At 33.4% G+C, this 27,044-nt stretch overlaps 1 protein-coding gene across 1 annotated transcript in view; it reads left to right on the top strand.

Moving 5' to 3' along the window:
* Positions 1–27,044, top strand: part of EIF3E (eukaryotic translation initiation factor 3 subunit E) — a 45,284-nt gene that overhangs the window by 4,113 nt on the left and 14,127 nt on the right. The window contains exons 2-10 of the mRNA XM_058275913.1: positions 328–442; positions 2,944–3,061; positions 6,340–6,382; positions 7,381–7,485; positions 12,918–13,043; positions 13,710–13,834; positions 22,405–22,531; positions 23,331–23,432; positions 24,406–24,515. Coding sequence (XP_058131896.1) covers positions 328–442; positions 2,944–3,061; positions 6,340–6,382; positions 7,381–7,485; positions 12,918–13,043; positions 13,710–13,834; positions 22,405–22,531; positions 23,331–23,432; positions 24,406–24,515 — 971 coding nt within the window. The remainder of the gene's footprint in view (positions 1–327; positions 443–2,943; positions 3,062–6,339; positions 6,383–7,380; positions 7,486–12,917; positions 13,044–13,709; positions 13,835–22,404; positions 22,532–23,330; positions 23,433–24,405; positions 24,516–27,044) is intronic.

Below are 27,044 nucleotides of genomic sequence, written 5' to 3'. Positions count from 1 at the left end.
GTAGTTTTGCTCACTTTGATTTTCTGTAATGGAATTAAGCGTGCATCATGTGCTGTTTTGTATGACCTCCTTTACTCAACATTGTGATAGTAGTAGTTCATTGGTTTTCAGTGCTGAATGTTATTCCATTGTATGAATATACTGTAGTCTATTTGTCCATTCTAACAATGATTGACTTAACTATTACAAATAGTGTTGCTGTAAACATTTTTGGAACATTTTAAAATTTTTCAGGTAAGTAAAATATTCTTATTTCTAGGTAAACTAAACTTGGAATTAATTTTCGTTTGGGAAACTTCAGTATATTCATTAGTAATTTTCTTGCAGATATATAATGAAAAAGAATTACTACAAGGGAAACTGGATCTTCTTAGTGATACCAACATGGTAGACTTTGCTATGGATGTATACAAAAACCTTTATTCTGATGATATTCCCCATGGTAAGTTTTGTCATTAGGACTGAATCTTACCTTGTAAACTGAGGATGTGCACTAAATTTTTGTGAGTTATAAAAGAGCTTTAGTCAAAGTCTTAATTATTATTTGAATTATTTAAAAGTTTTTTGAATTAAAGGAACTATGGTAGTTATATAACTCTTCTAAAGTATATTTTCTCTCCATAAAAGAAAGATGTGAAGCTACTTTAAAACATTGTAATCAAATATTGTCAACTCTTGTGATCATAAATATATATCCTCTGTGTTGTGCTTAAAATTTAGATGGTTTCTATAGGATTATCTGAGAATGTCGCAAGTTCTTGGTTGCTAACTTTTTCATTTAGTTACTTGTTTGCTTTAGAGATTTTCTTTTTCATCTTGAAGCATCTGGCATAACTGTGGTTCTCAAAATGTGGTTCCCAGGACCAGCATCACCAGCTTACCTGGGAGAGCTTGTTAGAAATGTGACTTGGGCCACATCCTAGATCTCCTTAATCAGAAACTATTTGGTGAGGCCTAGCATTCCGTTGTAGAACTACTGTGGTTTTATGTTCTTCCCCACGCCCCTAGTACCTCATTTTTAAAAAAATGTGTTTTTACTTTTTAAGATATTTGGATTACACAAAATGTTACACAAGAAAATATAAGGGATTCCTATATGCCCCACTCCCCACACCTCCCACCTTTCCCCACATTAACAACTTCTTTCATTAGTGTGGTATATTCATTGCAATTGATAAACATTTAGAGCATTGCCACTAAGCATGGACTATAGTTTACATAGTAGTTTACAGTCTCTCCCACTCAATTCTGTAGGTTATGGCAGGATATATCATGGCCTGTATCTGTCATTGCAGTGACATTCAGGACAATTCCCAGTCCTGAAAATGCCCCCATATTACACCTCTTTTTCTCTCTTCCTGCCTTTAGCATCTCCAGTGGCGACTTTCTCTATATCAGTGATATAATTTCTTCCATTGCTAGAATCATGGTAAGTTTATAGTAGAATACCAGTAAGTCCATTCTAGTCCATATTTTATTCCCCAATCCTGAGGATTCTGGGATGGTGATGCCCATTCCACCTCTAATTGAGGGTCACAATCCCATACACCTGCTGGATTAAACTCTTGCTTGCAGTTGTAGACGCTCTCGTTTCCTTGGTATGGTGGCTGTCCATCCTCCCGTCCTTTTTAGTTGTCCTGGGTGAGTCCTTTGAACTGGAGAGAAGGTGTTGCAACTCTGTTGAGCCTCAGGGCCCAGCTGGCACATGAAGAGCCCAAAGATTCAAGTCTTCTGGATGTATACCTACCAACTCCAGCACCAACTATAGGTTCAAAGAGATGGGACAGAAGAGGCACGTGTAGAGAAGTCACAACTGAGTCCAACTCTGTCATGCTGGGGAACACAAACTCCAGAGTAGGGCCCACTGGCAAGGTACCCGACTCCAGAGCTATATGCCATGACTGTAGGACCTGGGTGTCTCCAGAGCCCTAGAAGCCTCACTATTTGGGGTGGTATCTACTTTGGTAATCTATGGGATTCTGCTAAGATGTGCATAAGCATTACTTCTGGGATGACCTCCCAACTCACTCTGAAGTCTCTTGGCCATATAAACTAAGTTGTCTTTACCTTTTCCCACTTTTATTTAAGGTCTTTTTCCAGTTGGATTGTATAGCACCTCTTATATGCATATAGATATACATAGCTTTTAAAAAATTCTGGCAGTAGAGAAATATGACTTACTTTTTTTTAAAGGACAGTTCTCAAACTTTGATCATAAAACCTCTTATGAGTTTGAGAAACACTTTTCTGGCCTATGCTTTATAATATATACTGTAGAAATAATTATATTACCATAATTATCTTTTTTACTTCATGATACAGTTCCCTGCAATAACAGTAGGTCTTTTTGTAATACATTTTAAAATCTTTAAATTTTAGTTTGTGGTGAGAAAAGTAAACAAAAAAGTAAACTGTTAGTTTCTTAATGAAACAATAATCTAAAACGTGTTAGCAATGCAGGTTTTATGCAGGTAGGTTTTCTCTGACTCTTCATGAAGTAGTAAAAAGAGATAGAATTGGGTTTGAGAGATTCATAGGGATAAGAAGAGATTACACAGTGGGTTTAAATTCCATACAACCTACCAGTTGTAATATGTATACCCCAGCCCTCATTTCTGATCTATAACACTGGGATATTCATCTGCAAAATTTAAACCTGAAATGTAGAATTAAATGATAAGTTCCTACCCTCTTTCATTCCCAACCTCCAGGCTGTATATTCACGTTTTCTTTAAGAGTAGGAGGATTTCCTCTTTGCAGTTCTAGAAGGAAGAAACTGTGCATCTGGGAAAGTTAATGAGTTCTTGGCTTTGTGAATAAATTGAGGGCAAATAAACGTGTGCAATTTAAATAAACTTATAAAATTTCGAGAGACCTCATCAGAGTGAAAAGTACAGCTTAACTTCCCTCAACATTATACTACTGCTTTGTGTTTTTAATTAGCTTTGAGAGAAAAAAGAACCACAGTTGTTGCACAGCTGAAACAGCTTCAGGCAGAAACAGAACCAATTGTGAAGATGTTTGAAGATCCTGAAACTACCAGGCAAATGCAGTCAACCAGGTAACCTTTCCTTAATTTGAACTCTAAAATTCTCTTTCCTGGATTCATACAGATATTTTGTTTTTATTTATGCTTGTTGTGTAATGGCCAGTAATCCTTAATATAAATGTTAATAATGAAATTTAAAAAAACAAAAAGTCTTCAGCAGTTACCCACATTTGATTAACCTAGTTATGCTAGGGCAGTTTCTCCCCCTGCCCCATCCCTCTTCAAAGGTGACATTTGGCAGTCTCTGGAGACATTTTTAGTTGTCATAACTGGAGAAATGCTAATGGCATCTAGTATAGAGGCCAAGAACGCTGCTAAACCTACAATACATAGGATAACCTCTTCTCTTCTCCCTCCCAGCAAAGAATTGTCTGACCCAGAAGTGGCAAGATTGAGAAACCCTGTGTTAGGCAATACCTAGAGCACATGGGTTGCTCACTGTAAAGGAAACCCGAGCTTACTTAATCACTTTGCTACATCCTTTCATCTTATTCTATTCTTCCATCCTTCCTTGATGCCCAGCCCAAGGAAGATAGTAGGCAGCTATTAGGATTATTTTGTTCCTTACTTTCTTTTAGGTAGATATAGATTTTTTTGTTTCCAAAGAAAGCATTTTGCCTTAGTCTGGCTTAATACATATCATAAATTGAAACTTTTTGGGTTATTATAAATGGTTAAATGTAAACTCTACTAAAATTGAATATTGCTAGTATGATAAATCTTTTGCTACTTATATATTCTCTTGAGGAATTGCTGAAGATTTTTTAATGTAACACCTTTAGTTCCTATGATACATGATTTTTAGAGATATTGGATCTAAGTTTTCATTTATGATTTGGGAAAGCAATACCAAATATTTGTAGAAAAGCAACAAGCACTACATGATTACTATACTGTACTTTACTGCTTATATATATGCACACATATAAAAAAGGCATACATATACATGTGTATATTCTTAGAATGTAATGAGTAATTATAGACTTTCACCTCCCATTGTCAGTGTCCACAAGGGACAGCTGAAATAATTTAGGTGTTTGAGAACAACAGAAAATTTAGAAAGCTGTAGTCTTAGACACTAACAGGCTAGGAAGTAATGGGATTAAGGTGTGAGTAAGATGAATATAGATGGGCTCACCAAATATTAGAGGACTTGGCTTAATAGGTACTAAATTGGGGATAAATACATGAATGGATTTGTGGGTTATAAATTTGTGATTTAATTAAACTTATAAATTACCTACAAAGTAATACCTCTTCCCATCTATTTTCCCATTTTTAAAATTTCATTGAACATATATTATTCTTCTTATACTTTTCCCAGATATACCCAATCACTAGGACAGTAATTATATACCTGAGAGGTATAAGGAGTATAACTAAAAAAGTGATTCATTATGATCTATAGCAAGTGTTACGTTTCATTGAAATATTTTTATGACTGAAATTTCATGCACATTTTATATTCAGTATTATAACATTCCCATGTTAATTTTAGTAATAACATATCCCCTTACTCTTAAATGTTCAAGGAGATTTATGCTCCAGAAAGACATGCCATAGCGTATTCCTTCTTGTGAGAAGCTTAAAATGTTTTCATTTTTGAAAATGCCCAGAAGGTGGGCAACTCTAACCATCTATCACTTGTCCTTTGGTACCTTTGTCATCCATTTGTCATTTATCAGTCTGTCCTCATCTCAAGATATGCAAAGCTAATTTAAGAAAGGCTAAATTGGGCTATTTGGCTTTTTTTTTTTTTAAAGGTTTATTTATTTTTATTTATTTCTCTCCCCTTCCCCCACCACCCCGGTTGTCTGTTCTCTGTGTCTATTTGCTGTGTCTTCTTTGTCCACTTCTGTTGTTGTCAGCGTCACGGGAATCTGTTTCTTTTTGCTGTGTCGTCTTGTTGTGTCATTTCTCCCTGTGGGTGGCGCCATTCTTAGGCAGGCTGCACTTTCTTTAGCGCTGGGCGGCTCTCCTTACGGGGCGCACTCCTTGCGTGTGGGGCTCCCCTATGCGGGGGACACCCCTGCATGGCAGGGCACTCCTTGCACGCATCAGCACTGCGAATGGGCCAGCTCCACACGGGTCAAGGAGGCCCGGGGTTAGAAACGCGGACCTCCCATGTGGTAGACGGACGCCTTAACCGCTGGGCCAAGTCTGCTTCCCTATTTGGCATTTTGATGTGTATAATATGTAGTGCATAAAGTGCAGATAACATGTAACTTAGCCATTATTTATTAATATTGTAAATTTGCCAAATCACTATCCTTGTGAAAAACTAATGATTGGGAAGGAAGACAAGATTTATATATGAGATCAATTCCTGCTAATTTATATACTACATATATTTCAATCTAAACATATAATCTTTTCAAAAATGAAACCTCACAAAGTAAATACTATTATTCCCAATGGGTTACCACCTAAGTAGGCTACTGACCTCATAATAAAAATTGTCAAAAACTTATAGCATGTACTGTTCTGGTTATTTTTCCCTCTTCCTTTCCCCTGCCCTGCTGTTTTGGCTGACTGTCCATTCACTGTGTGATCTTCTGTATCTATTTCTCTTTTTGTCTTCTCTTCTCATCTTTCTCCTCTAGGATTCACTGGGATTCAATCCTGGGGACCTCTGATGTGGAGAGAGGTTCCCTGTCAATTGTGCCACCTCAGTTCTTAGTCTCTGCTGTTCTTTACCTTGACTCTCCCCTTGTCTCTGTTTCGTTTGCGTCATCATCTTGCTGCATGACTCCCTTGATGGGCAGGCACTCAGCTTGCCACACACACTGGCTCACTACACGGGTACTCACACAAGCACTCAGCTCACCATGCAGGCACTCATGCTGGTACTGGCTCACCGTGTGGGACTCAGTTTGCTGTGCGGGCATCCACGTAGGCATTTAGCTCGCCCACACAGGCACTGGCTCACCGTGCAGGCACGCTTTCTCTTTTTCACCAGGAGGCTCCTTAGATCGAACCCAGGTCCTCCCATATGGTAGGTGGAGGTTTCATCACTTGAGCCACATCTGCTTCCCTCTTCTGTTTTTGCTTCCCCCAGTCTTCTAAAGTCCTTACTTTCGATGATGTAGTGTTCCTATCCCTACGTTTGAAACAAATAATGCTCTGTTTATTTTGTTCTAGAGGTCTTATTTTATTTCTAATGTTTAAGTATTAAGAAATTTAAAGTGGTGTTTGGGAGAAATAACTTGGAGGTTGGTTAGGCTTATTAAAATAAGTATTCTTGTTTTCTATGCCTGTAAAATATAATTAAAAAATTTTTTTTTGTTAAGGGATGGTCGGATGCTGTTTGACTACCTGGCTGACAAACATGGTGTAAGTATTGTTTTTTATAATGTAGAAGTTTACATGTTGTAATAAGGCTACTTAAGGACTGGTACTTTGTGGGTAGGTTTGTGGCTTGACAGAGTTAACTTTTATTACATATAAATGGGGTATGTTTTTAAAACTTTATTTTTTAAAAATTCATGCTGTTACTGATAGGACAATACATACTTATACTCACTTTTAGATCATGTAAATTCTCAAAGCATTTTTGCATTATTCCAGTGTAATCATGCAGTATCATTTTATGTTAATGCCAACAGCCAAATAGGTTTTGAAGTAAAGACAAAATTTAATTAGAAATGCTTTGAGCAATAGAATTAAGTAATAATCTGGCTACCTTGTAGAATATAGTAGCTCTTGACATTATCAAGATCTTTATAAATCCCTAAAGTCAGAATTACACAAATATAATTATTGACTCCTTCCTATCTACTTCCCAGTCTCATTTTCCTTATGTTAAATCACATTGTGAGGCTTTGCATTTAAATACTTCTTTTGATTCAAGTTTTATATCTCACTTAACAATTATTGTGATAAGAAACTGACCACTATGAAAATTGCCCTTACTTGTTTCCATATAGAACATTTGGTAAATTTATTTATGTTCTAGTTCTGAGCCATTCTCTTAGATTTCTTCACTTCCGTTTGCTGATATAGTTGGGTTATTTTGTGCCAATTTTCATAGAGAACAGCAGTGGACTACGTCATTTGTACAGTACCACCAGCCTTACAGGAATGCATATGCTTAGCAGTTAAGCTTAGTCACCAACTAAAGGACTCACACAACAAATCTTCAGCTGCAGTTCGAATTTGTGTCACAACAAATTAGCTGTCATTACAATTCATAACTGTTTTGAGGTCAAAACTACAAATACTAAATTCCTAATGGACATTAGTGGTCAACTGGTAATGGTATTTATTTTTGGTGGCAACTTTTGGGAATGGATTTCATTTTATAACTCAGAAGTCTTTATTTTTCTCTTTAGTTTAGGCAGGAATATTTAGACACACTCTACAGGTATGCAAAATTCCAGTATGAATGTGGGAATTACTCAGGAGCAGCAGAGTATCTTTACTTTTTTAGAGTGTTGGTAAGTACTTTTTCTTTTTCTTTTTCTTCTCTTCTACAGGATTTCCTTGGTTTCCTTGGTCTGTAGGACTGGGATCTGTCAATTAAGGTTTGTCTTTTGTTTTTTTGTGGGGTGTTTTTGTTTTTTGGGTTTTTTTGTTTTTTTGTTTTTTGTTTTTTTTGAGGTAGTAGGGCCGGGGATTAAACCCAGGACTTCTTATGAGGGAAACCTGGGGTTTAATCACACTGAGCCACATTGGCTTATTTACTTGTTATTTGTTGTTTATTTTTTTGTTTTTCAGGAGGCACCGGAACTGAATCCGGAACCTCCCATGTGGGAAGTGGGTGCTTAGTGTTTGAGCCACATCCACTCCCCTATCCATTAACCTTTCAATAGTCTGGTAGAAGGAAAAAAAAGTAGATACTTGCCCTAGCAAAAATCAAATAGAAACAGGGAAACCATCAGGGCCTTAAGATTTGGAGAGAGATATAACTCATTCTTTGAAATCTAAAAGTAGGAATTACTGATTCAGTGTCTTATGTATAATTAAATGATTTTAGCATTAGCAGAATTCTGTCATGTGTGGCTTTGTTACTATTATATTACAGTTCAGCACAGTGTGAGGCACATTGAAAGCGCTTATTATTGAATAAATCCATTATTCATAAGTTTCATTCAAGATTTTGTGCTATATACATGTTCTTTGAGCTTGTTCTAAAAAATTATTTTGTTCCAATGATATTTTAAAAGATTTTCTGCCTTAGTATTAACTTTTTTCCATTTACTTCTCCTTTCAGCTATTAGAATATAAAGGTCAATTTTTTTTTTCACTTTTTAAGGGGTACATTATTTAAATTGTACTGTTAGAGCAAAGGGAATAATTCCTAACCGTAAATAACCAGTTGGTCACCTTCATTTGTCTGTTTGATGAGTTTCTAGATTCTGTGCTTTTGTTAGGAAAGAACAGTTACATAAATTCAGAGAAAATACCAGGCCTTGAAATTGAAAAATTACTTTCTTCTTTTTTGGTAGTTAGATTAGTTCTCTCTTCTTTTTAGGTAGTTAGATCAGTAAGTACCTTATAGATTTATCAAAATGCTTTTGTTTTAACTAGACTCTCTTTTGAGAAATTATAATTTGTTACTCACTTTGGATTAGTAAGCAAGTATTTAAATCTCCTTTCTCTAGCTAATCATAAAGTTGGGGGCAAAAAAAAAAAGAGACCTTTTAAGACAGGGACTCTTTGTCTCTCAGCCTTTGAAGAGTTCATTTCTTTGGCCTTTATTTTCTGGTGCTTATTTCTTCATAGCCCCACATGCCACAAAGAAAAGACTTATTTTATGGCTGCTGTCTTGGTTGTTTTCTAGGAAATTAAATTTTCCTTTTTGTGGGGAGGAAAGAGATTAGTTGATTGATTCAGATAATTCTTACCCTTAAAAAATTTTTCAGATAACTTCATTTTTAAAAACTATTTACTTTTTTTCTTTCAAAGAAATATTTTCAGTTAATTTAGAAGTTTGATTTGATAACATGTATTTTTCTCTTCCTCCCATTTGTGAATGAGTTCTTAACTTACAGACTAGCTGTGGTTAGCTTGCAAGTGCATAGAAGGTAATCAGTGATGCTAAACTTGTAGTGGCTTATCAGAAAATTCCATCAGTCTAACTTTGAATATTATGAAGGATTTAGGAGAGCAGAAGTTGATTACTTTGGAAATGTAAACAGCTTAAACCTGGATTGTAAAATCAGAAGCCTGATATGATTACAGGTACATGAAAAGAGTTGGTTATTCATATCATTTGTTAATGCTGGGAGTGAATTTTGAGAATGAAGATTTAGTATCATGTTAGAGTTTCAGCACAGTAAATTTATTGTTGCTGGTCAGTGAGTGAATGTGCCATTTTGCTGAGACTGGAAACTTAAGGTAACTGCTGGAAGGTCCAGATATTGAAACTCTTCTAGCATATCCACCCTTGAAAGCAAGTTGGTATGAAGAGCCAACTGTAATGACATGGAGCTGAGCCAGAATAGTGTGCATGAACCTTTTGGGGATTAAAAAACTTGCTGCACTGCTACAAAAAGCTTTTATCCTGACACGTATAACACATTCTAGTTTTAATAACATCATTATATTTATGTAGCTTGCTTTTATAAAGAGTGAAAATTTCTGTAAACGATAGGTATATAGGAAAGATTTGGGGAGTTTTTAAGTTAACTGTTTTTGTTGTTGCTGTTTTTTAAATAGAGAAACCCAAGTTAGTTTCCCCATTTTAAAAACTTCTGGTTAGTTTTAAGCTTTTGCATTGCCCCTAGCATACTTTGGTGTTAAAACTCAAATGTAGTGTTATGATACTTTGGTTAAGTGATTGGAGTACCATCATCTGAACACAAAATTAATGTGTTTTCCTTAAGAGCAATCAGTATACGCTGGTTGCGTAGTGCTTAGAAGCATTTTTAGTTCATTTTTGTTTTTGGACCATGTTGTGCCACAAAACATTTGAAGTAGGTTGAAGTTGATTTCTTTGTAGGAAGTTGCATTTTGGCACAGAGTCTAACAAAGCTAAGTTTAAAAAAAATATTTTACTTCTTTTTCTTTTGATATATATAGGCACTACTACAAAATCTAAACATTTGCTTGAAATTTTGTTAATAGCAAAGGTAAAAATTCTGTTTTGGATTTGAGATGGACCAAGTGTTCATCTTTTACTTATTTCATTTCTTTTTCTTTTTGCAATAGCCTTTTTTCCCCTTCTAAATTCTTTTCTGGTGGTTGGTTATTTTAAATCTATGGTTAGGGAAACATAAGCTATGAAAGAACTATTGTAACTATGATCTGAGATTAGAATTTGACTCTCTGAGTGACCTATTGTAGGTCAGTGTTGTATAAATTAAAGCTGTGTGACCCTAGAATTGACCTTTATTTTAAAAAGACATGATTTTTAGAATACTTTCAGGAGTGTTTAGGTGTACCTTGTTTGTTAAACTTCTTCGAGTTATGCTCTAAGAAATTAATTAATTTGAAATGAAAATGATAGAGCAAGTTTGGTAGGAATTTTTGGACTCTTTTTCTGGAAAATATTAACTTCTGGTTGTTAATTATTTTGTTAAAATATGCCCTCCAATATATAATCTCACCCCTTCCATCAGCCCTTTGAAATAAAAGTCATCTTAAGATGTTGTGACTGATGGTAATCATTTTCTAACCTTTTTTTTTTTTTAATTTAGGATTTAAAATTACTGTGAAGTACATACTGTTGGGGTTAAAGATAGTTTTCCTTGAGGCTCAAGCCAGCTTGAATAAAGATGATTTTTGGAAGCTTTAGGACCTTGACTGAAGTTTTAGGTCTGATGTATTCTGTTTGATATTAGTGTAAAAGGTGTCTTTCATATCCATTCTCAGATACATAGTTTTTCACATTTTTATGTCTGATACTGGGATGTGTCTTAAAATTGTTGCTGTCTTTGCAGTGATATACTCTTTCATATACTTTTAATTGGTTTCCTTTACTTTCTTGTCTCGCTTCACCACTCCTTTACCAGTGCTTCTTGTATCACTCCTGATAAACTACTTGTACTTTTTATAAGATGGTGGCATCTTATATTAATTGATAGTGTTGATTTTGGCTTTGGAAACATAATCATGTAAATAAAAATTGTTGGCATCATAGATTTGACAAAATATGTTAATACTCAAACATTTTATCCTTTATAAATAGAGCAATCGTTTTATGGATATTTATAAATCATCTTGTTATTTTGATGTTTTGGTAAATGTATATACGTATGTAATCACCACCCAATCAAGATAAAGACTATTTCTGTCAACTTAGACCCCTTGTGCTCCCATTGTAATTATTCCCCACCCCTAGTTCTATTTATCCATTGATCTACTTTCTGTTTCTGTAGATTAATTTTGCCTGATTTAGAATTTCATATAAATGGAATGATACAATATATGTGCTTGTGTCTGTCTTATTTTGATTACCTAAATAATTCATGTCATTGTATATATTAGGAGTTAGATTCTTTTTATTGCTTAGTAGTATTCCATTATATGTATTTACTACAGTTTAATTGTTTACCTGTTGATGAGCATTTGGATTATTTCCAGTTTCATCTATTATAAATAAAACTGTCGTGAATATTCATGTACAAAGTGTTTTGTGGACATATTTGCTGATAATAGTAAGAACCAGTGCTTTCATGGATTTGTTTCAAAATGGGAGCCACATATTTAGTCTCTATATTAATTTGCTTTTTCTTAGAGTTTGCTAAATGTTAGTTCATTTATTTTCTGCCATCAAAAGAATATATAATGACAGAGTCTGAATTAGATATGTTCATAGTCCCATAAGTTTAGAGAACCTGTAATATTTTCATCTGTCTATCAGATAATGTTATAATCCCTTTATATGTATTATGTCATTCAATCCTTACAACCGAGGTGGGTTGTAGTACTCTTCCCCATTTAACAGATGAGGATGCTAAAGCACAGAAGTTTCAGCTATTTATATTAAGTGGTAGAGCCAGAATATTTGGTTGGATTTCCAGTCCTGCCCAACCAATTTTATTTAACTTTTAATTATAACATATACTAATTATATTTTCTCTGAAGCTTGATAATATATTTCAGGTATATTACCATGTAAGTGCTTCAGTGAAAATTAATTTCAACTTGGAGTGCAGGTCAATTCAGTATCATTCTGTCTACTTCCATTTCCTTATGCTGGGGAAGTCCTACTTTACTGATTTTTGTTATTAGCTTGGTCTTTTTAGGTGTATTGGGTTTGTGACCTTCACCAGTAGAGAGAAGAGGAGGGGATAGCCCTTAGTTCTCCTTTTTGTGTAGGTTAAGAGTGTGGTATAAAATTTATAGCCCTCATGGCTCTGAAATCAAGGTGTTTGTGCTTAAATCTGAATATAGCAGTTATTTATTAGAATAATAATTTTGGACAAGTTGCACTCTCCATGCATTATAGTTCCCCATCTATAAAATGAAGATTAAAAATATTAGATATGTTATAGGATCTTTGATAGAATTTTATGAGAAAAGCTCTTTTTTGGGGGGCGGGCCCTCATACGTGGAAAGCGTGTATGCTTGAAATCTAAATTGGTTCCCAAAGTTTTGGATGCCTAAAATTTGTCTAATTGTATAAAACTTATCTGAACATGAAAATTAAATTGTGCTGCTGTTGGCTGGTTTTAAGTTTAACCTTCTTTTTTTTTTAATCCAGACTGAATATCAAAGACTTGAGTATTTTCAGTAAATTAAGCTAAACGGAAGTTGTTTGAATCTGTTTAAAGTGTGATACAATAAGAACTTACATAACTAGAGTGGGTGGAGAGCTATAGGTCTTTTACTAGGCTCGATGGTTATGTAGAGTATAAAATATACATTATATATTTTTCATCCAGAGTATTCCGTATATAATTAATTATTATTGCTTAAACAGGTTCCAGCAACAGATAGAAATGCTTTGAGTTCACTCTGGGGGAAACTGGCCTCTGAAATCTTAATGCAGAATTGGGATGCAGCCATGGAAGACCTTACACGATTAAAAGAGACCATAGATAATAACGTGAGTTGCACTTTTTCAGAGTAATTCTTATCTCTCTACCAATTTATGTATCCTTCATACTTTCTGACTAGGAAAATACTACTTAAAAAATAAACTAAACGAAAATGTTCAGATTTGCTTTCATTGACCTGACATAAAAATTATAGTGGGTCTGTGGGTTGGCTAGTTTCTCTGAATCTGCTTAAAGGAAACCACCAAACTTCTTTTGGCTTTCAGAGAAAGGAACTCAGTTTTTATTTTTGTTGCAGCTACGGTGTCTTTTTATAATTACCAATGAAAAATGAGACAATACTGTCAGTGCCAGGTAGTATTGAGAATCCTGTGCAAAAGTTGCCAGTTTTTATCTACAGTTAATGTCTAAGAAAACCACTTACTATGGAATATTTATTTATTGTGTTTTTTTTAAATGAGTGCAATTTATAGACTCTAAGAATGGTTTAGTGGATATTAGTGAATCTTTCTCTGAGAACAGGATAATACTTTTGAACATTGGGGATCATGTAGTGAATAGAAGGTACAGGGAATCAGACTCCAAACATTAATGACCCTGCTATGTGCCTTAAAGAGTGCTAGTTTTTAATTTTATTCCTGAGACCAGCAATGTGTGTTCCAATGCTTTTTTCTCATATAATAATAGTTTTCCTTTATCTGTTTTTAACCCTTTAGTCTGTGAGTTCTCCACTCCAGTCTCTTCAGCAGCGAACATGGCTTATTCACTGGTCTCTATTTGTTTTCTTCAACCACCCCAAAGGTCGAGATAATATTATTGATCTCTTCCTTTACCAGCCACAGTAAGTTATTTTATATATAATTTTAGTTTTAACTATATAAAATTATATGAATTTCTTTAAAGCTTAAAATGTACTCCTCTAGCATTTTTTCCTCTTCATGTGGTAGATTTGCTTAATTGAAAATGCTTAAAATTTTTTAAAAGAAACTTAAGTTATTTGTGGTAGCACAAAAAGTGCCAGTAATTCTTCCATGGAAAAACCAGGAACAATTTCTTAATGGCGTGTGTTTGTTCTCTGTGTTAAATGCTAAATGTTCCCCCGAATCAGATTAATAGAAGCACTTATAACAAAATTATGCCTGGTTTATTTTTCATGTTAATATTGCAGAAGTTTAGTGTTCTTCCTCTTAGGACTTGCTGGTCCAGCAAGTTAAAAGTGAACTTGGGCAGAGTATCTGCTACTAAAACAAATTTTTGGAACAGGGAATTATTTTTTCTTTTCTTTCTTTGAAACAAGAAAAAATGAAAACCACATTTAGCATTAAGTGAGGTAAAAGATGTGATATTTCTCTGCAATCCAAAGTTGTAATTTTAAATGTGAATAAATGAAAAGAGAAGTGATATTTTATAATTAATGTGGCATCATAGTTATTTCTTTATTAGCAATCTTTTATAACATTCAGGAATGCCTTTTAGATTAATATAATTCACTGATCTATGCATAAGAGGCTCATTGAACTGTATTCTTTCTCAGAGAAGTCCTGTTTGTGGGAAATTCAGTATTAAAGACAGATTTTGGTACTATATTATTACTTAAGTATTTTTGCTGGTTGTTTGCAATTTTAAGACTTATGTAGGGGAGTGGGTATAGCTCAAGCCGTTGAGCGCCTGCTTCCCACATACAAGGTCCTGGTGTTTGATCCCCAGTACCTCCTAAAAAAAAAACAGAAAACAAAAACAAACAAATGAAAAAACCAACTCAGGGTTGCTAATATTGCTTAGTGGTTGAGTGCCAGCTACCCACATATGAGGTCTTGGGTTCAAGCCTCCAGCCCCAGCCCCAGTACTTCAAAAAAAAAAAAAAAAAAAGTTATATAAATCATGGATCCTATATTGAAGGAAGTAAAAAGGAAGTGGAAAAGTTTTGTTGTTTTATTTTATTTCCAAGCCCACTCCTCACTGTAAGGGCGGTATTACTTCATTCTGTCTTTTAGCAGTTAGCTCTGCAACTTTATTTGGTGGTATTGTAGTGGTAGTCATGAAGAACAAAGATAAACCAAGCTCAGAAAGACTGATGGATGAATCCGGAATGCTATCAGTTACTTATAATGAAAAGTATAAGTGGTAAGAGAACTAATTACATGAAACATGTGGCTGGTTTATTCTCACTTTGTAGGTTTAATACATGAAAAGCAGTATAATAAACAGTTGTTTTATGAGTACTTGGAATCAGAAGAGAGTTAATTTTTATGGTTGTAATGTCTAATGATTCTGTCAAGTTAAACTGGTCCAAGATATCCATCTTCACAATTAGAATAGTTCAGCCACTAAGACTTGGACCATGCATATTTTTATTCCTGTATCTCATCCTAAAATTGGATTGGGCATTTCCAAGATTTATTTTTAATTATCTTCTAATTCCATTTCAGATCAGTACCTCTCACATATCTCTCCTTCAATATTTATTTAAATATATTAATTTTATGAGGTTCTTTTCCGATCTTTCCAATTTGGTAATTTTCTCTCCCTGATCAGTGCACTATTTACTTTTCAGAGAGCTGTCTTATTCCCCCTTATATCCTGATTCTTGAGAATTACTTTTTTCCTACACTCTTTGTGTAGCCATTATATTTTACACTAACAGGCCTTTTTATCTGTGATACCGGCAGTTGAACTCTCACACAGTAGTTGAGACATATCAATATTGGATGGATCTGGAGTATCCAGAAAGATGATTCGTAAATTATTGCAAGGGTTTTGGGAATTTGGTGATTAGAGAGAGCTATATACTTGCCTTTAATGTTAAATTATGCATCTAGAAAAAAAGATGTTTATGAGAGTTTGAAACTCATGGAAATTGAAGATATATTTCTCAGTATTTACAGAGTTTAATCATACATTCATTAAAAACAAGAAATTAAAAGCTAACACTTAATGTTTAGTTCTTTACCTACTGCCTTAATAATCCCTATGACTGCATTAAGTATTAATTGATAACCTAAGTGGTGAAAAGATGAGTTTACCCTTAATGAACAGAATTGATCCTAACTTTGGAGCATGTGGCAGCTGACTCCAATTTAGAGGCCTAATTCAGGTTAACAATAAGGAAAGCATTTGCTGAATTCAACTGTGTTAATCACTAAGGAATGGTTTTCCATGCTGCTCCCTGGTAGACTCACTTTCCACATTCAACTTCTGTGTTTTTTACAGTTAATTTTCCCGAAAAAAACAAATCAATTAATTTGGCTCTTTGAAGATTTTCAGGTGATGAAAAGAAACATGCAAATAAGGAAAATAAAAGTATTCAATCCCACTTTGAAAATTCTGTAATTCAGATAAGGGGGAAGCAGAACCATAAAGTTCCTAACAACTTTATGGGTAATATGAAATTAAAACAGAATGTTTAATTTTTTAGTAGAACCGTTTGCTATAGGTGTGGGATCTAGTAAACCATACAATCAAGACCCTAGAAATTTTTAAGATACAAATCAAACTTTTGCTAAAGGAAAACCAAAAATATAGAATTTTTAAATTTTAAAATAAGATGAAGGGGAAGCGGATGTAGCTCAAGTTTTTGAGTGCCTGCTTCCCATGTACACAGTCCTGGGTTTGATCCCCAGTACCTCCTAAAAAAACAAATGAAAAAACTGACTCTTCTTGAGTAGTAGATGCTGCTTAGGGTTAAGTACCTCCTTCTCAATCCCTGGTACCTCCTAAAAAAAAAAAAAAGCATGAAAGTTTGTTGTTATAGAATTATAGTTAAAATAGCAACTTAGAATTACAACATACTAAATTATCAAACTATGTTCTAATAGGTTTAATACTTTCATTTGTATTTCCATGGTTCATATGCAAAAACATCTTAGGCAATCAAAAACTTGCAATAAATTATTTTTTTAAATTGACACTTTATTATCTAGACAGAATACAATAAAACTAACAATGTTAGATCAAACAAAAAAAAGTAAATTCAGAAAAACTTAAGTATAACTTATGCTATAATGAATCAAGGAAATTAACTTTTCAATAAATTATGAAATCTTTAACTGCCTAAGCAGCATTTATAAATGAACTCATATTTTAAAATATTTTACTATTAAAGATATTTATTCAACTTTTAAAACCTTTATTACAAGCTCAATAACATAAAGGCAATGAAAATAAAATCAGCAATGCATTATAAAAAGTTGAGATTGCTTATATAGAAACTGGTCATTTTTGGTGACTGGTAATAAGCAAAAAAAGATGAAAAATAATTAAAAGTGAAAATAACTTTATATGACAGATGATAAAATAAAAACTAAAAATCATGTAGAAACACTAAGTATACCTAAAGATATTCTCCAAAACTTGAAATGCCCCAGTGGATACAAGTGTAACCTCCTTATTAGATTAGATTAATAAACTAAGGAAAGAATTTTAAGAGTTTTTTTATTGTTTTTAAAGTATGCTGCCTAAAGTACTTGGTCCTGATGGATATACAGGTCATTTTGGAGCATTAAAAAAAAAGTACTCATGTGGGGGTTAGTATTCGCTATCTAACTTCGTGATAACACACAGGGCCCACACCCCAACCCAAAAAAACCTTGCACAGATACACCATGAGGAGCCACTGGATGTTTGGAAGGAAAAAAGTTGACCTTAAAATTATTTTGGGGAATATTAAAAGTTTAAGTTCTTAAACTTTTTGGTCTTGGAATCCTTTTACAGTGTCAAAACGTTGAGTAATTTTATGTGGGCTATATTTATTGATATATATTGTACTAGAAATTAAAACAAAAACAAAATATTATGTGACTTAAATATAGTAGAAAATAGATTAATTTGACTAGTAATAGATTTTGGGGAAAAATAAATAAAAAGGAATTTGGTGAGAAGAGTGATGTTTTACAGTTTTGCAGCCTCTTCAATTTCTGGCTTGACAGATGGATTTTCATCTGTTTTTCATTCAGTCTGTTCTGATGTAGTATTTTGGTTGAAGTATATGAAGAGAAGTCTAGTCTTACACATAGATGTATTTGGAAAAGAAAGGTGTGCTTTAATAACCTCTTCATATAATTGTGGATATTCTTGTTTGAAAATGCACCAAAACTCAACAAGTAGTAGTAGTTTAAATTTTAAATATTATTTTAATGTGAAATATGAAACCATGTTGATGAACTTTTTTTTTTGCATTCTCATATATTAAACTATTCTCATATATTAAACTGTATTGTTTTGTCTTGCACTTTGCATCATGCATTGGTTATTTGGAAAATACTGGTTCAGTGATTAATGCAGATCTCCAAATGTTTTGCTCCATTGTTTTATAAATTATCAAATCATATTCATTAATAGCACTACCAAACCCATTAGAAAGGAGTTTAAATATTGGAAAGCAGTTAAGCTCCTGGTGGCAGATACAAATTTTCCAAAATTCTTCTTTTCTTGAAAGCTCAAATTTTATCATTGAAAGCAGTGACAGGTTCATTTCATTCATTTTCTAGAAAATGTATGCTACATACCCAAGTCTGAATAGCAATGGTTTCTCTGTGATTCTTTCAAATAAAAATGGAGTTCTGTGAAAACATCTTATTCAGTTTACAAGTCATAATTCATTTGCACAAGTGTATTCCTTAAGATAGCCATGACATTGAAACATACAGCAAAAGAGCTTTATACTTCCCATTTAGTTATACAGATTATTTAAAAGATGAATACTCAAGGATTGGGATTAAAAAAAATTTTTTTTTCTGCCCCATCAAGGACATTCCTAAATGAAACTGGCCTTTTTTTCCCCTACTGCAGGTGTATGGTAGTGAAAATACAGTATATAGTTTGGTCTCATTATCTTGATTTGTCCTAAGGTACCAATAGATTTTCTTTGTTGACAATTCAATGATATTTAATAACTTTATCGAGTGGAGCAAATAGCATCATAAATCAGCTTTAGAACATTTTTATATCCCCAGTAAGAACCCGTATGCCTGTGGAACTATTTTTTAACAGTAGTAGCCTATTAGCAAAATGTGGAAAAGAAGTGTTCTGCTTAGTAGTATTACAACTTTTAGTTGTTCCCCAAAATACTGTGCTTACTTTTTTGTACTTGCCAAAGAATAATCATATCTTCTTCCTCATTAGTAATTTCTTCATGGGCTATTGTGATTTTTTATTTAGCCAGTTAGCTTGGCAGATCAATGTTTGAGCCATCTTCCTGGATTGCTTTTTTCCTTTTTTCTTTTCTTTTTCCCCAGTACTGGAGCCAGGGATTGAACCCAGGCCCTCACATGTGGGAAGCAGGAACTCAACTGCTTGAGCGACATCTGCTCCCTGGATTGCATATTCTTTAAGTGGAATATATCTGCTTACTATTGAATTTGAGTGTGTAATTGCTTATGTCTGTAGTCAAGCAGTTTTCATTTGTTTCTGATAGTAGAGATTAATAGAGAAAATACATCTTTCTGTTACTAATTTCTAATAGCATTGTAATACAATTTAATATGGTTGAGTGTACATTAAATTGATACTTTATATGAAGTGCTGAATTTCAGACTTCTTTTTTTTTTTTTTAATGTGGATATACTTTGGTGATAATACACATTTGTCCTTAAAGTAAACATATAGATGCCAATTCAGGTTAAAGCCTCTTATATATGATATAAATTACCGTTCTGCTATCATTTATTCTGAATCTAAAATAGAGATGATTTGCACCTTAAAAAAATGTTGAATTTTTAAATGTATCGTAGTATGTAGGATATCAGGCGTAATAACAGTGTTCTTAGGCTATTAGAGATGAGACTTAGCCGCTAAATGTAGGTCCCATTAGGGAAAAGAATGCATTGTAATACAACGCCCTAGTTATACTCTAGTTGTAAAAAGAAATATTTAAAATTCAGTTATCAAATGAGTGTTTGTTTCTAAATAAAATAACATGAATTGCCTAGGGAATTTCAAGTTTTACTATTAACATGTCAGCTAGATGGTATCTGAATTTGTTCTGACTGACCTTTTCTGCCATTTTTCCCCCTATTCTAATTAGTTTCTGACAAGAAAACTCTTTCATGCAGGTATTTTACTTGCTCTAGCTCAGGATGACCTCTAAGGTCTCCATCTAAAAATCCTCTGAAATTCTTCTTAATATCCTGCTTTCAATTTCAACTTCTCTTTAAAATACCCCTCTTTTTTCTACCTAATTTTCAGGGTCTAGCTCAGGTTTACTGCCTTCCTGAAATCATTCCTATACATTGCTTCTATCTTCTAGTTGGTAGTTAACAATTTAGTGCTGTTAAAATAAATAAACCTTTTATTGCCTTATTTCCCCGACTAGATTATAAGCATACTTGACAAAGTTTTCATTTTTTATATTCTAATAATATCCTGCACACAATACTTATTATTTTAAATTTGGGGGCATATTTTAATTATATTTTCATTACTAAATTTTCTGACGTGCAGTTATGAGATACTCTTGAAAAATGTCCTTATAATTGTACAGTTGGAACAGAGTTGTGCCATGAAGAAAAAATAACAAAAACTGTCATGAAATTACACTTCGGAACAAGATAAATACTACGACTCCTATTGTTAATAAAGTTTGATTTAAAAAATAGAGGTGTAGCGTCTGTTCTTACATAGATTACGATCCAAACTAATAACACAAGAAACAGCACAAGATTATGTTTAACTAAATCCACCAGTATTCATGCACACTGTAGGTACTACAGTTTTCGGTAACACTTGGAAAAGTTAGGAGAGTCCTTTGAAGATGAAAATTTAATTGATCCTTAAATTTGGATTTACAGAGTTGATGATAAGACAGGGAAGTATCAAACATGAAAGAACATAGTAGCACAAAGGTCATGGTTAGTCTAAGCCATTTTCTTAACTTCACTTTCCATTCATTTACAGAGGACTCCACAAGCTGAAGTCTTGATGTCTCTGATTGAATATCCTGTAGGGACTTTGAAACATCTTAATTAAAACTGAATTTATAATCCCTTGTACTAAAATCTACACTTTGTTCTTATGACAAAATCCAAGCTATAATTTTCATTCTTGATTCTCTCCTTTATGATCCTAATTAATTAATCAGAATGTTCTGTAAATTCTTCCCGTAAGTTTTTCCATTTGTTTCTTTTTTTATCCTGTGTAATTGCTTCTGTTGAGTATTAGGTTTCCACGTCTCCAGTTTCTGCTTGCTTTCAGTCAACTTCTATACAATCACAGAAATTATATTTTTTAAACATAAACTCCTCTGCTTAAAATATGCCTTTTATTATTCTCCAATGAGTAGAATAAATTTTAAATACACTTAGCATACAAAGTGCTTGCCAGTCTAGCCTTAAATGACCTTTCTAGTTACATCTTTGTTTGTTTCGAATATATGCTCTTCTCCTTCCCCCAAACATGGCATGCCTCTTTTTTTCTTTTCTGCCATTGCTAATACTAGTCTCTTATTCTTAATTGTCCTTCCCTTTCTGCTCTTGATAATTCAAATTTATCTTGCTAGAAGCAGCTTACTGCAGAATCTTATACATACATTACCTCCTCTTTGCATATTATTTTAACTTAACATTTCATCAGATTTTCTAAGAAATTCATGACCCAGGAAATGTTAAGATTTATACCCTAATTCCATTTTGTTTTTGAGATGTTTTAGTAAGAGGTGTTTGTGTATTCAAGTATTAACCACATCTGTGGTTTTGCTTGTGTTTGCACTAAATATGTATTTGCTGATTCTATAAGAATGTGAATTCAGATAATTCCAAAATAAGGATGAACATCAAATGACATGGTGTTGCCAGCTGCTGACCATCAGAATAGCAAGATAATGTTAGTTAAGGCTCTGTTGACACCTGACATCTATTCCTTCCTTTCTCATCCTCACTGCTACCAATGTAGTCCAGGCCCTGTAAGACCATAGAAGTTTTCCTTTGCCCTACTGTTTCCAGGCTTTTATCCCTTGGATTCTAAATTCTTTTAAGTACCTGATTTTTCTGATTATGATGAGTGCTTTATGCATAGATTTTTTTTGTTTTTCATATATTCTAATATGTAAATGGCTGAAAGTCATAGCTTAGCAGTCTTTTGGAACAGGCCAAGAGCAAGTTTAAGGGTCTTCTAAAATCCTTTTGCTTAACAATGATAATAGGATTCTGAATCTCTTAAATGAGTCTGTCTTCTTATTTCTAATTGGGAATACCAGCTGGCCTTCTTACCAGTTTAAAATTCTTGAAGTTGGATTCCATTTCCTTATTTCCTTGGAGGGGATGCCCTTCCCTTATAATATTCATACTTCCAGTGTTTGAAATCTTAGGTTACTGAAACAGTGCAATCCAATGGGCTGTTTGAGTGCTGTCTTTAAATTACATGTAATTATAGATCAAGGAAAGCCTGGTATGTTTTAAATAATAATCATTTTTTCCTTAGGTATCTTAATGCAATCCAGACAATGTGTCCTCATATTCTCCGCTATTTGACTACAGCTGTCATAACAAACAAAGATGTCCGAAAACGCCGGCAGGTGCTAAAAGATCTAGTCAAAGTTATTCAACAGGTATATGCTAAAGTCTTTATTGGTTCTTTAAAATGTCTAAACTTTAGGTTTAACCTCATTTTTTAAAGCAAGACTTTTTGTTCTTAAGATAAAAATGTTTTCAAAATAGGTGGAACGTGTACATGAAATTCAGAGGTGTCCCAAATGGACATTTATTTAAGTCTAAAATACACATAAGTGGGGTGTGAATGATTATTGCTGTCTGCAAAGTTGATATTAATATACATTATATGTCTGTGTTGCTTTTGTGAAAAATGAAGTATATCTGGAACCTGGAACTGTTGGTTGGTGGGTCACTAGCAGCATGTCTCCAAAGGTGTGACCTTTATATAAAATATATTTTTAATAGTCCCCAAGTTGTGCAAAAGCTGTAGTCCCAATAGTTAATGTTCAGTGAACTTCTTAGCAATAAGTATGAATTTAAAAAAAAAAATCTATTTGATATAAGAATAAATTAAATACAAAAAAATAATTCTCATTCAGAAGGCTATGAATATCCTTATACCTGGAGAAATTCATCACTCTTCTTTATTGATTAAGGGAGATTTTTGGTTATTGGAGAATTTGAAGAGCGTTTAGAATTATTCTAGTTTGAGAATTTAGATAACTTTGTAAGGCATTATAAGCTTAAGGTGTGTTATGGAATCAGGATAGGAGCAAATACTTTGAGATGATACTCGCTACTTTGCTGTAAATTGATGGTAAAGGAGTTAAAAACAGGAAGGTTGGGCTATTTTGGGGGCAGTCTACTAGACAATGTTGAACGGGATTCAACTTGGACTTTGAATTACTTTTACAGGAGTCTTACACATATAAAGATCCAATTACAGAGTTTGTTGAATGCTTATATGTTAACTTTGATTTTGATGGGGCTCAGAAAAAGCTAAGAGAATGTGAATCAGTAAGTATGAACTTTTACTTATAAATTAATAACATTTTAAAATTTTTATGTATTCCAAGAGTTAACTTTATAGTGACTTATATCAGTATTACCTTTATTAATCATAAGATGGAGGAATGTGCTGGCATGAAGACATTTTGAATTTTGTTGACATTGTGTGTTCCTTAAGTTAGGGAAGGTGGTTTAGCTGTGTTTATCAAATTCACTGGTTTCTATTTGTCACCTTCATCTTTGAACCCACATTCTGGCACAGAATAGAAAAATTTGTCAAAGAATTGAGATCTTATTTCTCTAAGGAAAAAAATAATGTATCCTGCAAATCTAAGTTCATAGGTGATATGAAAACATTAGACAAAATATAAAATTAGAACTCCAGTTTGATAACTTGTGTTTATGTAGTTAGATGCAGATATTATTAAAGTAAATATTGGTGTATATTTACACTAACTATCTAGACCTGGATGTGAATCCAGAAGAGGCAGAGGACACTTGGTTGCTATTCTTGAAGTTAAAATATCCGCTTTTATTTATAATACCATCTGTAAAATAGAAGCCACCCGTTGCATTTTTTTGCTTTGTATATTTCCAAGTCTACTTACTGTCACTGAAATACTAATATCTTCAGTCCATTAATAACTATTTGTTTTACATAGCTGAAAAAAGATAAGTTATCTTCAGAGCATTTATGTAGGATAATGGACAGGACAAAGCTACTTTGTCAGAAGGTTGCTCTGTTACTTAAAGTCATCAGTGAAATAAGGAAATATTCCAATTCTTAGGTCTTTTTACCACAGCATTCTTTTACTGCTTGTTCAGATTGTTAGAGGTTTGACCATAGTTCTGGAAAGTGCTGTGGTGCAGGATTCATGATATTAGTAACAAGTAAAGCAGACAGAAAATATTGGAATTGATTTTTGAAAATTGCTTGTCAGTGTCATTAAATTTTTTCCCCTTTTATATTTTATATGCACAGGTTCTTGTGAATGACTTCTTTTTGGTGGCTTGTCTTGAGGATTTCATTGAAAATGCTCGTCTCTTCATATTTGAGACTTTTTGTCGCATCCACCAGTGTATCAGCATTAAGTAAGAACATTTTCAATTCTTGGAAGTTTCCATTCATTGGAAAGTTATACTTAATAGGGTTCCAGTTAATTAAAACTAACAACCCAGTAGTGATTTATTAAAAATCCTAACTTTTAAATTTTGTGATGCTGCAGACTCAGAACCATCTTCTTTAGCTTCCATGTGTGTAGCATAGCACGATGATTTATCAAAGTGATACCCTTGAAGTAATACATGATTGCTAGTTACTCTTTTTTAAGAGTAAATACTCTTTTGCCATTACTTAATGAGAATAGTGAAACAGTTGTAGAATTGTTTTTAACAGGTGTTCAGATAAGGAGTGAACCCTATAGTAAATCAGAAATTTATTCAGTAATCATTTCGGTTAATTGAGTTTGTTTTATTTGATTATATATTTAAATTCCCATATATGACACCCTAAACTGTTGGAATATAAAAGAATTATGGTGAATTTTACTTAAAATTTTCTCTGTTTTGTGAGAAAATTATTGGGAAAAATTGTGAAACTTAAATAATCTATTAGAAACTAATTTTACATGTTAGAGTTTGAAAAAAAATAAGTGACCTTGGGCCACAGCTGAAGTCAAACAGTAAATACTTCATAAAGGTTTTTTAACTTATTACTTTAATATTTGCCTCTGAGGAATTGTGTGTAGATCACATTCTTTTTCTTTAATGCCATTTGTTTTTGCTAAGACATTCTTGCTTGCCTAATTTTAGTGGATTGTCTTTGAAATGGTTGTCCACTGTTAAAAGTGCAGTATGATCTTGGGACCTATGGGAATGGAATCCTTGACTTAAGTTTTACTAGTACTTTGTTATAGCTAGCAGCCATACAATTTTAAAAATCTGATTCTCAGTGAATACAAGCAATTTCCTAGTATGTCATTGGTTTGCAAATAGGTAGTTTTATCATGTGTGGAACTCTGGTGAACAATAGATAACTGAATTCTTGTATTCTTGTTTTTAAGTTTATAATTAGGGATTGTGAAAGAGGGAGCTAGTAATTTGCTTTCCCTTGTGGATTCTCCCTGTTTCTCCTTAGAATCTAGTCACTTGGATATTTTCTTGTCCGGAACTTAATTAACCACCCTTGGTTTGAGCCATCTGAAAACAATTTCCTTTTTCTATCTTTAGTACCTAGTATACTAGTGTACAGTATAAATGCTAAATTATATTTGTTAAATGAATAAATTTCTTCAGTTTACGTTAGTGAACTTTCATTTTTGTCCATGATAATGCGTTTTTACTTTGGTGCTTACTTCTGAGGTACCACTAGTAAGGTTTGTTATAGTTCAGACTCCCTATATTAACTCTGGGGACTAGGATTCACTATTTTGTTTCTTTGAAATTCCCTTAACTATCCTTAGCATAAAATAGGTAGAAGTGTTTGTATTACCTACTCAAAAGAGAGATGTGCATTTCAAAGAGATGCTTCTAAAAACTATTGTGTGACATTATCATTATCTAAGATCTTTTTTAACTTGTCTCATTGTAGTTTGTTAGTTTTGACTTTGTGTCTTTAATCCCTATGGCTTTCTGCTTAGGCAGTCTCTTTAACATTTTTAGACTGAAATTTTAGTGGCTTTCCAGGGTCCAAAAACTATTCTCTCTTGCAGCGATAGCACTTTCTTTTCACTTACGTTATTTCAAGTGCTAAATTAAACTTTTTGGTTGTCTGTGGTAAGTCTTATTAATGTAGATGGCTTAGAATATACACTAATAAATTTTCTGTGAGTATTAGAAAAGAACTTTAGAACTGGAAGGAATCTAATCAAACAATAAACACTGATATTGAATCATTTAGAATAGGGCTTTCCAGTAGAATTCTGCAGTGATAAAAATGTTTTGTATCTGCCTTGTCCAATACGGTAGCCATTAGCCACATATGGCTGTTGAGCACTTAAATGTGGCTACTGCCACTGAGAAGCTGAATTTGAAATTTTGTTTAATTCTGCTTAGTTTAAATTTATATACCTTCATGTGGCTAGTGGCTACTGTATTGGATAGTGTAAATCTGGAACCATGGTTTCAAATTGCATGTATGTATGTGTATACATGTAAACAGTAGGACTTATTTTCAAATGTAATATTATGTGTATGAGTATATTTATTTAGGGATATGTATAAATAGACCAAAGCAGAGCTCTTTCACCTTGCCCACTGCCTACCTTATCTCATTCAGCTTTCTTCGTGATTACTAAGACACATCTGTTGAACTATTAAGACTTCTGGAAACACAGTCGTGCGAAACAGTGTAAAAGACTTGACTCAGTACAAGTCTTTTTTGTTTGCTTATATAGACTTTCAGAGCAATGTTAGGCCTACAGAAAAGTTGCTCAGAAAGTATATCTCTAATGGACTTATCCCAGGTATGCAAGGATGTTTCAACATAAGAAAATCAATTAATATACTATGCCACATTATTAGAATGAAGCAGAGATGCCACTTGATCATCTTAGTTGACACAGAAAAGGCATTTGGCAAAATCCATCACCCCCTACTTGGTTAAAACACTCAGAAAACTAG

Source organism: Dasypus novemcinctus, chromosome 14 (assembly GCF_030445035.2).
Source record: "Dasypus novemcinctus isolate mDasNov1 chromosome 14, mDasNov1.1.hap2, whole genome shotgun sequence".
In the NCBI taxonomy this organism is placed as follows: domain Eukaryota; kingdom Metazoa; phylum Chordata; class Mammalia; order Cingulata; family Dasypodidae; genus Dasypus; species Dasypus novemcinctus.
This window is presented reverse-complemented; position numbering and strand designations above follow the sequence as displayed.